The sequence below is a fragment of the Labrus bergylta genome, chromosome 6 (genome assembly GCF_963930695.1).
Source record: "Labrus bergylta chromosome 6, fLabBer1.1, whole genome shotgun sequence".
Lineage (NCBI taxonomy): Eukaryota > Metazoa > Chordata > Actinopteri > Labriformes > Labridae > Labrus > Labrus bergylta.
In genome coordinates, this window is record NC_089200.1 from 19,135,735 (window position 1) to 19,152,857 (window position 17,123).

Consider the following 17,123-nt stretch of genomic DNA (forward strand, 5'->3'; position numbering starts at 1 on the left):
GTCTGCTGCAGACCTATCAGTACGCTCTCTTATATCCTGCCAGCAGCCTGGTTGACAATCACCTGCTCTCTCCATCTTCATGCTAAATGACTCATTTCCCTCAGCAGATTGAATCACAGTGCATATCCATCACCAGATTTGACGGAATAGGCTGTATATCTGTTGAAAACCCTCTCCACACTGAGATGTCTGTATGCAAGCCTGTCTCTCAACACAACTCATTTACATGCTTTATTTTTTGCAATCTATCTCCTCTGCCTTTTTCCTCACTCACTCTTCTTTTCCTTAATCCCCCTCCTCCTCCTTTCTGCTGAGCAGTGAAATAAACCGCCTGGATTTGGGCTTAACGGTTGAGGTGTGGAATAAAGGGCTGATCTGGGACACCATGGTGGGCACCTTATGGATCCCCCTGCACAGCATACGGCAGTCCAACGAGGTACACTCTCTCCCTCTTCCTGACTCAGAGCATTGACATGCTAAATTCACTGTACACGTACATGTATACTGATCCTCCAGGCAGCATGATAAATGAATGTAATTCTTTGCATAACCAACACAGATAGTGTAGCTTAAATTACGCCATAATGTGAGGCCTATAGATGGCTTTAAGCTTTTTGAATCTTGATCATTTTAATTGCCTTATTGTTAGAAACATATAATATTTTGAAATGACTGCGTAAAGTAGTATTTTATCTGTTTAACTTTGCATATGAGGTCTAAGTTTGTGGTTAGCACACGAGTGGGTAGCGTTGATTGCCAATAAGCGCTGCAGATTTAGTTTCGGATTTCATAAGAATATCTATCGGTTTGAAGCTACAACAAGGAGGTGAAAAGCTCAGTCAAAAGTATAAAAGCAGGGAGGAACTAGACAGGATCTCTAAGTTTCCCAAATTGTGCCCCACAGGCCAGCAGTGAAGTTAAATTATTGATTAATTGGCAGCCACTGATGATGTTTTCTTCTGTACCATTAGCTGTGCACGTTAAGTGTAGAGAGCATTACTGCTGAAAACCAAACCATGAGTAACCTGCTGAATGAATATAACTTCAGTAACCTTGTGTTTTTATGTTTTTTGGCAATATAAAATATGCCTCCATACAGCTTTCTGATGCAGTCAATTGGAGCATATTTATCATGCAGTGAGTATCATTGCAGTAATATTTATCTGCCTGTTGTCCTCCTCTTTCTTCTCCAGGAGGGTCCAGGCCAGTGGCTGACTCTGGATTCCAATGCCATCATGGCAGAGAATGAGATCTGTGGAACCAAAGACCCGACCTTTCACCGGCTGCTGCTCGACACCCGCTTTGAACTGCCACTAGGTCTGGCTTTTTATCCTTGTTCTATTTATGTTACCGTTTTATCTATGCAAAACAACACACAATGGTTTCTTTTACACAAGTTAAATAGATATGTAAATATAAAACAACTACTATCTGAGACACTGTTAATATTATAACCACTACTTTACATAAAGTACTAAACCTACCTACAGAGCTGTTACTTCAGATTAAACGTTTATTCTTGAGCTTGAGAAAATAAGATTTAGCAAACGTATCCCACCAAAAGAGTCATTACCTGTCTTTGAGGATTCTCTCCTGTCAGGTCAGACTCCCTCAGCTTTGTCCAATTGTCAACATGTTCAATTTCCTTCATCTCAGCACATCAAAGATATCTTGTCCATGTTGACTTTATTGTTCTGTTGAATGTCATAATCAGCATTGAAAATCTTTCTATAGGGTGATAGAATTGAATGGTAAAAAAAATGGCCACTTTCCCTTACGTTGACCTTTTCCCATTACTACTCTTTATTTAAGGATATCCTAAGCCTTTGCCATGTCGTTTAAAAGGTGAATGTGATTGCTCTGTGTCTTTATTCCAGTAGGAAATATGAAGGGGGAAATGTTTATGATGTCAAATATATAATGATCGCAGTCGAGTCAAATGCTGAGTTTTATGTTTGCTTGCTGTAGATATTCCAGAAGAAGAAGCCAGATACTGGGCCAAAAAACTTGAACAACTTAACGCCATGAGAGATCAAGATGTAAGAATTTAATTCTCTGCTATCTCCCTTTCTCTGCACCATCTGTCATCTAAAGTCTCTCATCGATTTTTTCTTCCACTATGTTATTTTCTTTAATATCCCCTTTCCTTCCCACCACTTTCTTTATCTTCCATTGTCTCTCTAATTATACTCCATGGCTGCCAATAACAGCAGAACTGCCGGAAGTCAATTTTCATCAGAGATAAGATGGACTTTATTTCCTAAGAAGTCTGTTGTTGTTTTTCTCCCTCAGTATGCCTATCAAGAAGAACAGGAGCGACCCCTCCATGCACCGTCCACACAGTGTTGTGAGTGTTAAAAGCCTCATCTGCATCCACCTCCTCCCTGCTGGGTCCTTTATATGTCTCCTCTGTCCTTCCTCCTCTCTCTCTCCTCCAGCTTACCTCACAATTCTGAGAATGGGGCTAAAGAGGAAGTAGAAGGAGGAGGCCTATAGATAAGGAGAGGCTGGAAGGAGGGAGGTTGTGTGCGTGGAGGAGCTGATGAGAGAAATCAATCATGTTAGCCTGCCTGAACACTTGAGTGACTTCTAGTTGCTAGCTGTGTTGAATGTGATCTGACAAAAGCTGGGCTGTCAGACACACACCACCCTGTTTGTCTGTCTGTCTGTCTGTCTGTCTGAGAGATGAGAGAGCAGGTGGATTGCTGTGTACCAATCAGTAGACAGGCGGTTGGTTTGATAGCATGCTGGGTGTGTATGTAACATCTGTGTGTTTTCTCATGTTAGTTAAGTAGAGGCTTTAAGCTGCATCGGCACAATCACCGTTGATCCAAGCTTCTCTAAGACCTTGTGCCTTTCTTTACTTACAAACATATACATACACACTAACTCACTTATATCCTCCCTCCTATGCTCACATATGTACATCTAATTATTTCTCAGGGTGTAAATCTTTGCACATTTGTTTACTTGGCTCCGTGGGCTGCTGATGTGTTTAATTTGTTTCCCAAACCTCATTTGGTTTCCCATCCCTTTATCTTCTGACAGGTAATTGGAGCTTGTGGGGAGATCAGCAAAGTGAGTTTCTTTCATGCATTTCTGCTAATGACGTTGTGTAATTCTGTATTTATTGTCCATGTCTCACTTAATGTAATGACCGTTAGCTGCCATGAAAATATTTTTTCCTTAGTAAGTACTCTCTGAATTTGCCTTCAGCTTGTACTTATTTTCCATTGATAGAAATAAAGCTAAACTGTGAGGATTAAGTTAAGATATGGTACCAAATAAAATAATTTCAGATAATAGTAGATCTAAATGATGTTACAAACATCAAAGTAGCCTTAAGTTTAATATATTACTATATGAGCAACAGCTTCACATAAAATCTTAAATTAGTGCCTCAACTTGTCAAGCCCACCAACTCCTTCATGAAAAATCAATCGATCAGATTTATTTAATAAAAAATTGTGCAGTTTGGACATCAGAAAGTTAAAAACATTTGACTGATTGAAGGAACGGAAGAACATAAACAATGTTTAAAAACCAATTCAAAGACTTTTTGACACCATTTTCTTCCAGGCACACATTTGCGACCCACTGAAAACAGCTCCAAGACCTACTTTTAGGTCCCAACCCACCAGTTGAGAACCAGTGCCTTAGATGCCACAATACTTTTTCTTTTCCCTATAGGTCATGAGTCTCAGGCTACACAGAGTCTCATGTTGTTGCTGGTTGATGGTGAGGCAATAAAACATGGATTTATTAGAAAAATATCTACTTTTTGAATTTAAACTTTAGTAAGGAAACTTGAATTGCACATAAAAAAAGTAAGTTGACTTTGTAGTAAAGAGGCAAATACAGAAATTATAACAATCAATGACTATCTGCTTTCTGTAAAAGAAACTAAATCTAAATGGAATGATTTAAAGTGTAGGGTGAGATCAAGATCATGCTACCATTTAGAACGAGATGAAAACGAGTCCTTTTCTATTTCCTTTTTTCAATCTGCCCCCTTTATGTAAACTTTATGTAAATGTTGCATTTTTTCAGTCTTTCACACCAGGTGTTAGATTCATTGTGATTAATCCAATCATTATAATGTCAAAACATGGAAAACCTCAGATTTATTTTCCATAGAAAAATTGCATATAAGGTTCATCATTCTCTCCTGGCTCTGCCTTCTCACTTTGTCTCTTCTTCCCACTTTGTTTGTGGGAACAGACGAGGACCCTGACAGCGCTGTGGACGACAGGGACAGCGACTACCGCAGCGAGACCAGTAACAGCATCCCACCTCCTTTTTACACCACCTCCCAGCCTAACGCTTCCATGCACCAGTATCCCATGAGGCAACAGCAATACAGAGACTCGTACAGCGACGACATTCAAGACTTGGACTACGACCACAGAGCTATGAGGTAACAATTACCCTACAGACACTACAGCTGAGACTAAGTATTTTCATTTTTATACAGTTACCTTGGCAAGTTATCAAAAACAGGGAGAATGGTCAAGAAGGTCAAAAAACACGAAAGAGCAAAACGGTTTGCTATTAAATATGTAATATTAGACTTTCCACTATAACTTTAACTGTAGCATCTATAAGAGACAGCTCAGGCCCTGGGCTCTTGTTTTGTTTCACTGTTTTGTTCATGGTAACATGCTGACCCACTGTGCTCTCCCCCTCTAGAGAATAACGTGGCCTCAGTGTATACAAGCGTGCTTGGCCACACAGTTCTTGTATACAGGTCATATATGAAGTGGGCCTTTTGTGGTTACCTTTGTATGTGTGTGAGTATGCATATGTGAATGCGTGTGTGTGTGCCTGCATCTGTGTGAGCATCACAAACCCCATGTGATCTCCCTTTTGTCAAGTTGTTGTGCAGAATATAAAAATGGATTTCTGGACATCATAGCATTAATGTATTTAAAAAGTGTTGGCCAGGTTTTCAAAGGTCGGCAGAAGATGAAAAGTAAATAAGGCATTGCTCACAAAAGCTCAAACAGAAAGTCTGACTTGTGGTAAGATTCAACAGATAAAATGAAACTAAGAAGTGTTCATCTTCAGGGGTCTTTGTGCAGACACCCAAAGGATAGGTTTGTAATTATTATAATCTTCCTTTAAAGCAGTGTCAGATGTTTGTATGAACACAATGAAAAAAACACTTACCACCTGTAATCATTCCTCCTGTTCATCATTTATAAGTATTTGGGGAATATCAAAACACACATGGCGCAAAGTCCTCTCTGTGTGTTTCCTAAGTTTTGTTCCTTTGTTGAATTCAGGCAAGGCAACATCTTTCTCTCACATGCCCTTGTCACTGTTTAAGGTCACGCTTCAAAAATCAAGTTTGAGTTGGGAAATGTCTACTACCCAATCTGACTCATGTAGATGTCTGTTTATGAAACATAAAAACTAATCAGATCTTTGGATTTTGTTTGCAATCACCCAGATATTAAGAGCAATATGAATTTATAATTTCTCCCTAGTTTGAATAGAAGGAATGATCACAGCATGCAAAACCTGCTCAAATGTTCATATGAACTCATGACTATCGTCTTAAGATGAAAAAACCTAGAAAAATTGAGTATGTATCTCAAAGCCATTCAGTGCAGAGGTTTAATTTGGTTAGAGCTTTTACTTTGAAAGATTTGCACTGAGCTCTACTGATGCTCCTCTCCCACCTCTCCCCTCCTCCCTACCTTCCTTCCCTGCTCCTCTTACCAGACGCTATGATAGTTTAGACTCGGCCACCAACGGGCGAAGTGATATCGACTCAGGCTCAGGGTCGAGCCGGCGCACCAGCCGTCAGTATTCTCTAGACAGTAGGCACTCACTGTCCGATAGGTGGGTCTCTGTACCTCCTCTCCAACTCCTCCTGCTCTTCCTTCTCCTGCTCCGGCCTGTGACTCCGTCTCGCTGTGACGTCAGTGGTGGACTTGTCCTGTCCTCCTCGCTCGCTGTGCTTGCATGCATGCGCTCTTACCCTATCTCTTTAAATGTATATTCTATATTTTCTATAGAAAAACTACTGGTCCTGCATCTATACTTACTGTGTTCCTGCTGAAGATTCAATTTTTTTTTTCAAAAGTGATGTATCATACTCATCCTCACAGTTTTTAAACAGCAACTTTCTGGGCAGTTTTGTGCTTATGTGTGTTCAAGAGACTAAGCAGATGTGAGCATGCATGGGCTGTTTTGTACAAATCAGAGACAGGAAGGTTAATTGTTGGTTGGAGTTAGTGGAGGAGTCTGTGCGGCTCTGTGTGTTTGTGTGAATCTGTTGTCATGCCAGCCTATTATTACAGCCTCATCCTACGTCTGAGACCTTTAGAAGAGCCCTGTTTTGTTCTAGGTGTCACATACTTGATAATTATAGACATTTAATTCCCACTTGTGAGACAGCCGGACGACCTCAGCCAAATAATAGGGCCCTGGCAGGGAGGCCCAGACCAGAGTTCTTCATTTCCATCTTAATTCCACCATGTTTGTTCATTATTTGCCGGGAAAGAGCAGACCTGCTGTGTATCTGGACTGAAGCATTATGCAAGCATTTGTCGATGTCTGTGTCAGTCGTTCTGTTGGAGCAGAGCGAGATTGTTCGATAGATGATGAGTAGAAAACAACTGGAGAGCTGTGAGTGAATGTTTATGTGTCCAGATTCAGCCATACTTGAGAATTCCCTCTGGCTCACTGCCCAAAGCCTTAAAAGATTTCCCCCTTTTACTGCTCCTGCACCATGCATTTTGAACTAACATGACCGCCATAATTAAAGACAAAAAGAATAACGTGTAAATCTGTGAGTGTGTGCGTTTATGAGACAATGTATACCCATGTGTCTTTAATCTCTCTCTAAGTCATGGTCTGTCTCAATGTCTAATAGCCTCATTCATCATCAGGAGTAAGGGTTGTTTATGTTTTGCCAAACTAATCAAATACCCTCGACCACTCCAGGTTCACTCTCTCTTTCATTTGAATATGTCTATTGATATCTTCCTGTGTGGGAGTTTTCTATAATAGTTTGTGTGTGAACTGGTATCAAAAGTAACCTTTTTTACATTTCTAAAAAGGTGATTGCAGTCATGTAGATGCATCACTAGGCTAAACCTACCTTCCCTTTTCCCATAGTTAGCTGTCTCCCTCCCCAGCCCCGACACAAGTTCCTTTAATGTCACCATGCAACCATAAACCTAATTGTTTAAGTGTGGGTTCTTCTTTAGGTTACTGTAAAACCTTTGTGCCTCTCTAACTGGTGCCTGTATCCCCCCCCCCCACCTCCGTTCAGCCCCACAGACAGTCGTTACGCCTCATCGGGCGAATTGAGTCGAGGAAGCTCTCAGCTCAGCGAGGAGTTTGTTCCAGAGGATGGAGGAAGTTTGCGAGGGTCAGAGTTCTATGATGAAAACGACTCCTACCACTCCTGCCATTCCTCCGTCAGCTACGGCAAAGAAGACTCACCAGGCTGGGAGGGCGAAGATCCCCAAGGCGTCTACAGCGATGATGGAGGCTACCTCAAAGATGGAGGGGAGGAGGGGGCGCTGTATGCCGAAGAGGAAGGTGACATGTACAGGGAGGAAGGAGACTACAACTACGAAGATGAGGAGGAAATGCCTTATGAGGAAGATGAGGATATGTATCAACTTGACGGCGCGCTAAGTGAAGACCAAGAGCCGCCCTACACCCCCACTCCAACAAGCACTGCCCCCACCCTGATGCCCACCCCTGATGGCCTGTCCTCCACCAGACCACCGCTGGAGAAACAGGCATCGTTACATCAGAAGTCCGCCCAGGACCAGCTCCTGCCCCCCAGCACAGCTCCCGGTCTACCTCCAGTCACACAGGAGGACAAGCTGCCCCCTTTCATCTCAGAATCCACCATGCCTCCATTTGCACCCACTGAGCCTGCTCTGTCAGCCACCGCTACATTCACCCCGGACACCAAACCACACATTCCAGCTCCGGATACCGAGCTCCTGGAGCCCGAGCTCGAGTCTGAGGTGCCACTGGAGGAACTCACACCCCCTGAACAGCCACCAGTGGAGCAAGAGAGTGTCCCTCCGGCTCTCGAAGAGAAAACAGAGCCACCTGCTCCAAGGTAAACACTGTCAATACATAGTCAGCTTCAGGAAGGGGAAAAAAAGCTCTGTTGACACAACATGTACTGTAGGTTCATTTGCAACATTTTGTACACAGATGTTAATCTGGCAGTTGATTCAAGTGACACAAAGAGTACACAGTAGCACAAAGCAGAACACAAGAACACAGACTGGGGAGTAAGGGATACGTTTAAAAAAAGTCTTGTACAGATTAACCAGCGCCTATCTAAAGATTAAGAATGCTTTATTACATTTTTTAAATCATTTCTTATCATCATTTGATCTTTCTTTTCTCTAATCCACCTATCTGTAAATAGGTTGCAAATACTTTGAGACTAGCTTTATGAAGGACAGGTATCTCGTAGTCGATGTATCCATCAAAGGGCAACCCACGATATTTGGCATTTCAAGTACACAAAGTTATATGACTTGCATTCGACACATTTGTAGAAAAAAAAACCTTTTAAAATTCAAGCATCAGAGAAGATAAACTGAGTTTCAGTCTTTAGTAAGGGTAAAGCCCCACAAAGTGATAACATTTAAGTTAAAGCACCTTATTGATGCACTGCTATGACATCATCGGGGTTAGTTTCTCATATATAGAAAATACTGTTTAACATGCTCTACATTACTTCTTGTGACAAATACAATAAATGTTGTGTGCATTCATTGGATGCCCATTCATTGTGTTTAGTAAAATTTGCCTAAGCTGCTGTAATCAGTATCTGTGATCATGTAATGTAAGCCATCACGTAACAGCAACAAACATTGGTGGGGTACGGGCAAAGAGTTTAATTTAAGTCATAGCTAGCTAAATGTCAGGAATCTGTGTTTTCCCTCCAATATTGTGTTTATTATTTTCTCACTCTAGTATTCGATGGGTACTCAGGAGAAGCTTATTCTTAAACCAAGGTATCTGAATCAGGAAAAGATCGGGAAGTGAAGAATTGTATTTGAACCTGTCTGTCTCTATCCCTCGCAGAAGGGCACATATACTTGCACATAATAACTTCTAGAATTGGTTCCTTCTTCAAACCATCTTTCAGCTTTCCAAAGAGGGAAATGATGGAACCTGGTACTGCCAGAGCTAAAGCCAACTGGCTTAGACTTTTCAGCAGAGTACGACTACAGCTGCAAGAGGTACAACCTGCATGTTTGTCTGTTTCTTTGTGTTTATGTGTACATGTAGTTGTGCATTTGTACAATACCTTGCCACATTAAAGATGGTGACTTTGCTGTGCTATGCTTTGATTCTTAGGTCTACTATCAGATTTGTTGCATCAGTCCCTGCATGTTCTACTGTTACTGTATTATTTCCCAGCTTCTGTTGACTGGTCCACCATTATTCCCATTTTTTGGTTATTGCTGTGGATGATATTGTCTTTTGTTTATTTTATAGTTTCTGTTTACCCCTTGTACTGTTTTGCCATTTCATTATTTCTTTTCAGTTTTTTGCCATCCTCGTAGCGATTTGCATGTTGTCCATTCTGATTACCCATGGCTGGAGCAGAAGCTCAGGTGGGTGTGGCCAGTAGTATGTCAATCAATCAGATTTATATTGAATGTACCATAGGAGGCTCACTGATATTTCTTGGGAGCCAAACAGCATATGGGAGGCTCATGTAAACCTTTTAAGTGTAAATTTCTGTGTGTCAGTGTGACGTGAGTATCAATGCTGTGTGTCATTGTTTGAAGAGTCAGGCAGACAAAGACCATGGGTTTTTTGAAAAGAGAAGATCACATTAGAACAGTTATAACACGGATAGCCATCTGACTGTAATCTACTTACAATTCTCAAACACTGAATAGCCACTGTAGACGTCACAAATCACTACACTGAGAAATACAGAACCAAGCTAGACCACTCTCCTGATCTTTCCTGTTTTCTTCTACTCCCCCTTTTTAACCACTGTTTTATTATTCCTTTATGCATTTCAATACACTTGAACCCACCATGAAACAGTTCTTTTTGAAGTGTATCTATTTTCTGTTCTTTATATAAAGGACCATTTAAAACATATGCTATGGTATGGCTCTTATGGCTACTTTTCTGCCTATCTTAACATCACATCGCTCATCTTTTTCTCCAGGCCAGAGGGGAAAATGTTGGCATTGCCAAATTGCTGTTATCAGCAGGGTAAGTAACCATGATGCTGTTACTACTACGGTCATTAACGATCTATAACTTCACAACCAAGAGGAAAGCCAATTGCTTCAAAGTCAAAATAAATGTATTGTCTATTGATTAATTGTGCTGTGGTCCTGGTAGCAGAATACATAGCTGCTGTTGAATCCTACTCTGTGCACGTTTTGCCTGCAGAATGGGTGGCGCTCTGTATAGTATCGACAGCATGCCAGACCTCAGGAAGAGGAAAGCTATGCCTCTGGTCAGAGATCTGGTAAGTTTCTGTTCATAATCTCTTTTTATTCCAGCCATCCCGCAGCGCAGCAACAGCACCTTCATCTGTTAAACCCCCTTCTGTTTTTCTCCTGATTCTCTGCTTTCCTTTTTGATCTTTTTCTCTTCACTTTTAATCTCCTTCTGACTCCTCTTTCTTCTCTCTTTTGGCCCACTGCACTGCATCCACAGACATTCTCATTCCCCTAATTTTAGAGCTTGACAGGGTGAGCTGCAGGGCTGATAGACCACTGGCAAGGCCAGAGGTTATCTCTGATTGACACTGATGTCTGCAAGATACTGTCATAACACACCTTTCAATGACCTATACTGCCATCATTCCCATCCCTCCACAAAACTGCCTCATTAGGAATAAGAGTGTGGGGAGGATACATCTGTAACCTAATGAAACAAGTCACTTTATGTCTTGAACAATTACACTGCCAGGACAAATGTAACACATTTCTCAATGTGTTAAAGGGACAGGAGACTCACATTTAAGTAATTTCTAACATTTGATAAAAAATTGAATATGGATGGACACACATAGTGTACACATTCATGTTTCAGCTTTTCAAAAAGACACTGACATGTTTTATCTGTAAGAGGCTGATGGAACTTAAATTAATTGCCCAGCAAAGTGTCATTCCAATATCAAATACTGTTTACTGTGCTGTTTGCAGCTGTGGTTTTCATTTACAGTAACTATAGTATACTCACAAAAAAGGTATAATTTCTCAACATCTCTTTTGTATTTTAATTTTGTGTGAAGAGACCTCCTCTTCTTTGCATTTTTGTAACTGATTTCTCTTCCTTCATCTCTACACCTTCACTACACTGCCGCAGGCTATGGTAAGTAGCATACATTTATTGAATGATTGTTTAACAGCAAATTGATAACCGTCAAGACGCAGAACCTAACGTTTCAGCTATCACCTTTGAACTATTCAGAGCAATATTTTCAGACATCAATAGGCTATTACACATTGTCTATTTGTCTTAGTCTTTAGTTCAGAGCTCCAGGAAAGCAGGCATAACCTCAGCGCTCACATCCAGCACCCTTCATAACGAAGAACTGGTCAGTCCTCCTTTCAAATATTAAGTCAAATCATTCTAAAAGTCACACACACAACAGTTTTCTAACCCTGCACTTCTCCCCTAATGTACTTCTGTAGAAGAGTCATGTCTACAAGAAGACTCTCCAGGCCCTCATATATCCCATCTCCTGCACCACCCCTCACAATTTTGAGGTGTGGACGGCCACCACACCCACTTACTGCTACGAGTGTGAGGGACTGCTCTGGGGTATCGCCCGTCAGGGTATGCGGTGTACCGAGTGTGGAGTCAAATGCCACGAGAAGTGCCAAGATCTACTCAATGCTGACTGTCTGCAAAGTAAGCAAAATGTCTTGACAACATTACCATTATTACCATTATTCACCAAATCTTTTGAAAAGTTTTGCTGGCTAAAAAAAAGACATTATTTTAAACTGCAACTTGATTTAGAAACCTAGCAACAGCTGTGAGATGTTATCTTAGCCTAGCATAAATAAACACTATAAGCAATACTTAATACCCTTGTGATCGAACATGGAGTGTGTTATAGCCATCCATGACTATCACAGAAGTCGTCCCCCCCCCCCCCTGCATTTTCATTTTCTTTGTTTTCTTGACTGGATATTAAAAAGACATTGTGGATATTAAAAGCCATTTGTCTGTTTTTGGCATCCACCTCCCCTTTCCATTCGTTTTTGAGTCAGCGTTTTATAGCTCTATGTCAGCCTCTCATTCATGATTTATAGCTAAGATTTTTATTACCTGCACAGTCTTCATCTCTGCTCTGTATTTCAGATAAATACATGTTGAAATGTATAATCCACTCAAACGATGCCCACTTCAGCGTGTGTGTTTATGTCATATCCTCTCCTTTATTTTCATCCTAAACAGGAGCGGCAGAGAAGAGCTCCAAACACGGTGCGGAGGATCGAACCCAGAACATCATCATGGTTCTCAAAGACCGGATGAAGATCAGAGAGAGGAACAAACCTGAGATCTTTGAGCTCATTCAGGAGGTGTTCTCCATCGTCAAAGCAACCCATGTCACCTACATGAAGCAGATCAAACAGAGCGTACTGGATGGCACTTCGAAATGGTCAGCCAAGATCTGCATCACAGGTGAGAATGCGGTCAAAATTAGCATCGTACAGTAGCTTTGAAAAGAGCTGGCAAGCACTGTCAACGTCAAAGTGAGAGGACAAGGCATTGTCAGGTGTTTGTGTCTAAAAAGAGACAAGCTGGCGTTCGTATGAAATGAGCACAGGTGGTGTTTGTGGGGCAGTAGTACAGAAGGTCAGGTGGTTTAAGAGGCATCTGTTTGCACACACACACACACACACACACACACACACACACACACACACACACACACACACACACACACACACACACACACACACACACACACACATACATACATACTGGAGCTGACAATCTTTTATTTTTTGCTTCCTCCTAGTGTTGTGTGCCCAGGGTTTACAAGCCAAGGATAAAACAGGTTCAAGTGATCCATATGTCACCGTCCAGGTGGGAAAGACCAAAAAGAGGACCAAGACCATTTACGGAAACCTCAACCCTGTGTGGGAGGAGACCTTCAACTTGTGAGTCAAGATCATTTAGAAAAAAATGTGAAAATGTGTCAAGGAATTTGGCATCAAATAATGATTATTTTCATTACAGGTTCATATTTAGGTCACGATGCCAGTCCAATTGAGTTAGGTCTTTGCCAACAGAATATTACATAGAGGAGGAAAATAATAATCACATATTAAAGGGCCCTAAGTCATATCTCTGACGTGCTTGTTATGGGGAAAAAAAGTCAAAACCTCTATAATTGTAGCCTTTATTAACAGAAAATAGTGAAAGATAGCAAATTCCCCAAGTTTTACGTGCTATATGTGCGGCTCTTTGGCTTGAAAAGTTCTATATTCTTTTATCAAACCTCTTAAAAACACTGCTGCTTTATATACTATATAAAATATTGGGGCGGCTGTGGTTCAGTGGTGGAGTAGGTCGTCTTGTAACCACAATTTCGGGGGTTGAACCCAAGCTCCTGCAGTCACGTCAATAGGCAAGACACTGAACTCTAAATCTCTGCGTCATTGACTTGTGAATGTGTATAAATGAAACTAGGTAACAGTGATGGACACTTTACATCGCAGCCTCTGAATGTCACATGCGTTTAAAAAGTGCTTTGAGTCGTCAGAAGACTAGAAAAGCGCTATACAAGCTCAAGTTCGTTTACCATCTTTTGTATTTCTGTTGATCAGAACCGTGTATAGCTGTTTTTTCTTTTCACACTCTTGACATTTAGGGAGTCATAATTAAAATCCAACTGGTCTTCTTGGCTACCTGTCAATATGAATGCTATGTTTGGTAGCTGTCACTGACTCTATGCTTCTTTCTGTTTAGTGAATGTCACAACTCCTCAGACCGCATCAAGGTGAGGGTGTGGGACGAGGACGACGACATCAAGTCTCGAGTAAAGCAAAAGTTTAAACGGGAGTCAGATGACTTCCTCGGTCAAACTATCATTGAAGTCCGCACACTGAGCGGAGAGATGGACGTCTGGTACAATCTGGGTCAGTTTGATTTAAAGTCTGTGTCACTTGTACTTTATTGATACCGCAGCTTCTTACTGCCATGATCTTTTAATTTTACTTTACAGTCACAACACTGTCATAACATCTCTGATTCAGATGTTTTTCAGCAGCATTCTAGGTAACCGTGTTTCTTCATGCCTTGTTGTCTTCACAGACAAGCGTACTGACAAATCAGCTGTGTCTGGAGCTATTCGCATGCACATCAATGTAGAGATCAAAGGAGAGGAGACAGTCGCCCCATATCATGTTCAGTACACTTGTTTACATGAGGTAAGTTCTCTTAACTGTATTTGAACAGGCAGAGAGTAACACATTGTGTAACGTAAGCATTTCAATTGCTCAACAAGTAGTATCTTACAGGCCACACAAAACCTTTTAACAGATGTTTCCTCTGGAAGTGATATTAGTCCTTTTTACAGGTTATAGTTATTTCTGTGCTTTTACTCTACGTTCCAATCTGAAGTGCTCTGTGGAAACTTCACTGTTGGTTTGCAAAAAAAAAAACACAACATGCTCAAAATAATTCAAATCACTGTCTTTGTCTCAAATATACAAGCATGTCTTAGATGGCAGATTAGGTATTTGTCTTAAACATTTAACACAGGAACTTTTCATTTGCTTTACTAAAGTACAGTTCCACCACTGTGTGTCTTTTAGAGTGTCTACCTCTATCCAAAGTCTTCCCAATACCAAACAAGCACATTTGCGTGACTGATTCTTGGCTCCAAAATGTATCCGTTCCAAATTAAACTTCAGTTAATACTCTGTGATGTTTGCTTTGCTCTCATACTATAAAGACCACTTCCAGACAGTACACACATTACTACTCTGGCTCTTAGTGGGACACTCTGCTGATTGATTGTCAACCAATCACAGTGCACTTGGGTGCAGAAATTACTCGGCCCATTACTTAACTGGGCATATTAGCTGATCCTAAACAGACAAATGGTCGCCTTTATGGCTGCACATGAGTAGTCATAAACCACACAGTGAACTCTTAATGTTTTACAGCACTTTATGGTTGAGTAGTCAAGACAGCAGCGCGTGTTGGCCTCATAATGAAGTTTAATTGTTATTTGTGTAGGACGGCCATTTAAAGGTTATTGGATCAGAAGTTGCAATCTGCTCTGTTTAGTACAATAAAACATAGAAATTTTGATTAAAGCTTTAAAAGCCAAATTCTTTTGTAATAATAAAATTGTAAAGCTGCCTTAAACTTCCTGAAAAATCCCTGGTCACACACGCTATCGAAATGATTACATCTGTGTTCCCTAACCACAATCATATGAACCTACAGTTGCTATTTTTACTCTTTTATTTTAGTTTATTATTCATGTTTGACTCTTTTTTTGTGTACATCTCCTTTAATTCTCCCTCTATCTTTACCCTTTTCCTCTTTGTAGAACCTCTTCCACTTCGTGACAGATATTCAAAACAATGGTGTGGTGAAGATCCCTGATGCTAAAGGGGACGATGCATGGAAGGTCTATTTTGAGGAGACTCCCCAGGAGATTGTTGATGAGTTTGCCATGCGCTATGGAGTGGAGTCCATCTACCAGGCCATGACGTATGTCACTGTCTGACTTCAGAATGGGAAATAAAGCACTAAGTAAAATGTATTGTGTTTGATTAAACGTTCTTCCCTCTTTTGCAGTCACTTTGCCTGCCTGTCGTCTAAGTACATGTGCCCAGGTGTGCCTGCAGTGATGAGTACACTTCTAGCCAACATCAATGCCTACTACGCTCACACAACCCAGGCAACAAACAACGTCTCTGCCTCCGACCGCTTTGCTGCTTCTAACTTTGGGGTGAGTCACCCCTGAAATGCTTTATAAAAAAGATTATTTATGAGGCTTTTTGACCTTTATTTAGATAGAAAATACTATAGAGAGACTGGAAATGTAAAGGGGGGGTGGTGGGGGGGGGGGGGGTTGAAATGCACCATACAAAGTCAGGATCAGGAGTCAAATCTGCAACGACTGTAGCCTTGGTTTACAGGCTGCTTTTTCTACCAATTGAGCTAATCCCTTGTCCCCCAATGCAGAAACATTTAACAGTATTGTAAATGAAAAGATGCCGCAGTCATGAGCATTGAAAACAAAATGACAAAATCTTAATTTCCTTAAAGATGGAAGTGCATTGTTGCACTTTGTTAATAAAAAGTTGTTTCGAACTCACTTGCAAATGTTTTAACTTTCTTTCTTACCCTGGTACTCAATAGCTGATGTTAAAATCTATTGCCCTGCCTGTGTTTTAATCCCTACAGAAAGAGCGATTTGTAAAGCTTCTCGACCAGCTTCACAACTCTCTGAGGATTGACCTGTCCATGTACAGAGTAAGACTGCGCTCCAACTGACTGTTTGAACTAGTGTTATCTTAAGAAACGTTTTTACTAGATGACAACTGATATTGGCTGGATAGTAATAATGCACAGCAACATATTAAATCCACACAGCTTTGTGTTCTTTGTATCTTAGGTCTCTCTTTTCTTCCTTATGATCTCTCTCTGTACTAAACAATAAAAAAAAACTAAATGGTGTGATTGTAATTAGAGTCACATCTCCTCTGAAATGGACACAGACACATTCAGGAAACACTGCACACCCACACAGGAACAACAGTGCCACCAAACCAGAGTTGTATTGGCACGGGAAATTGTGTTACCTTGCTACCAACAGACACAAACACACACTGGACAAACATGGATGTGCTGTAATTTGTGTTTCTTCGTCTTAATGCAGAACAACTTCCCTGCCAGCAGTCCTGAGAGGCTGCAGGACCTCAAATCCACTGTGGACCTTCTCACCAGTATCACCTTCTTCAGAATGAAGGTACCATCCCTTCCTTAAATGTCATGCACTACACCAACATGTCTCATATTATAGGATGTAATGAAATAAAAGCACACATTCATAATAGGTTTTTTACTGAAGACCTTTCTGCTGTAGTTTTGTACATTATTTGTAGTGT

The 17,123-nt window shown here is 40.9% G+C and overlaps 1 protein-coding gene across 1 annotated transcript in view; it reads left to right on the forward strand.

Moving 5' to 3' along the window:
• unc13a (unc-13 homolog A (C. elegans)) overlaps window positions 1–17,123 on the forward strand; it is a 44,216-nt gene that overhangs the window by 7,288 nt on the left and 19,805 nt on the right. Inside the window, exons 4-24 of the mRNA XM_065955932.1 lie at window positions 319–436; window positions 1,194–1,317; window positions 1,969–2,039; window positions 2,293–2,347; window positions 3,049–3,078; window positions 4,222–4,417; window positions 5,728–5,847; window positions 7,286–8,095; window positions 9,143–9,236; window positions 10,187–10,233; window positions 10,417–10,495; window positions 11,498–11,572; window positions 11,670–11,889; window positions 12,442–12,669; window positions 13,010–13,151; window positions 13,963–14,132; window positions 14,308–14,423; window positions 15,557–15,720; window positions 15,808–15,961; window positions 16,420–16,488; window positions 16,895–16,984. Of these exons, the coding sequence (XP_065812004.1) occupies window positions 319–436; window positions 1,194–1,317; window positions 1,969–2,039; window positions 2,293–2,347; window positions 3,049–3,078; window positions 4,222–4,417; window positions 5,728–5,847; window positions 7,286–8,095; window positions 9,143–9,236; window positions 10,187–10,233; window positions 10,417–10,495; window positions 11,498–11,572; window positions 11,670–11,889; window positions 12,442–12,669; window positions 13,010–13,151; window positions 13,963–14,132; window positions 14,308–14,423; window positions 15,557–15,720; window positions 15,808–15,961; window positions 16,420–16,488; window positions 16,895–16,984 (3,172 nt within the window). The remainder of the gene's footprint in view (window positions 1–318; window positions 437–1,193; window positions 1,318–1,968; window positions 2,040–2,292; window positions 2,348–3,048; window positions 3,079–4,221; window positions 4,418–5,727; window positions 5,848–7,285; window positions 8,096–9,142; window positions 9,237–10,186; window positions 10,234–10,416; window positions 10,496–11,497; window positions 11,573–11,669; window positions 11,890–12,441; window positions 12,670–13,009; window positions 13,152–13,962; window positions 14,133–14,307; window positions 14,424–15,556; window positions 15,721–15,807; window positions 15,962–16,419; window positions 16,489–16,894; window positions 16,985–17,123) is intronic.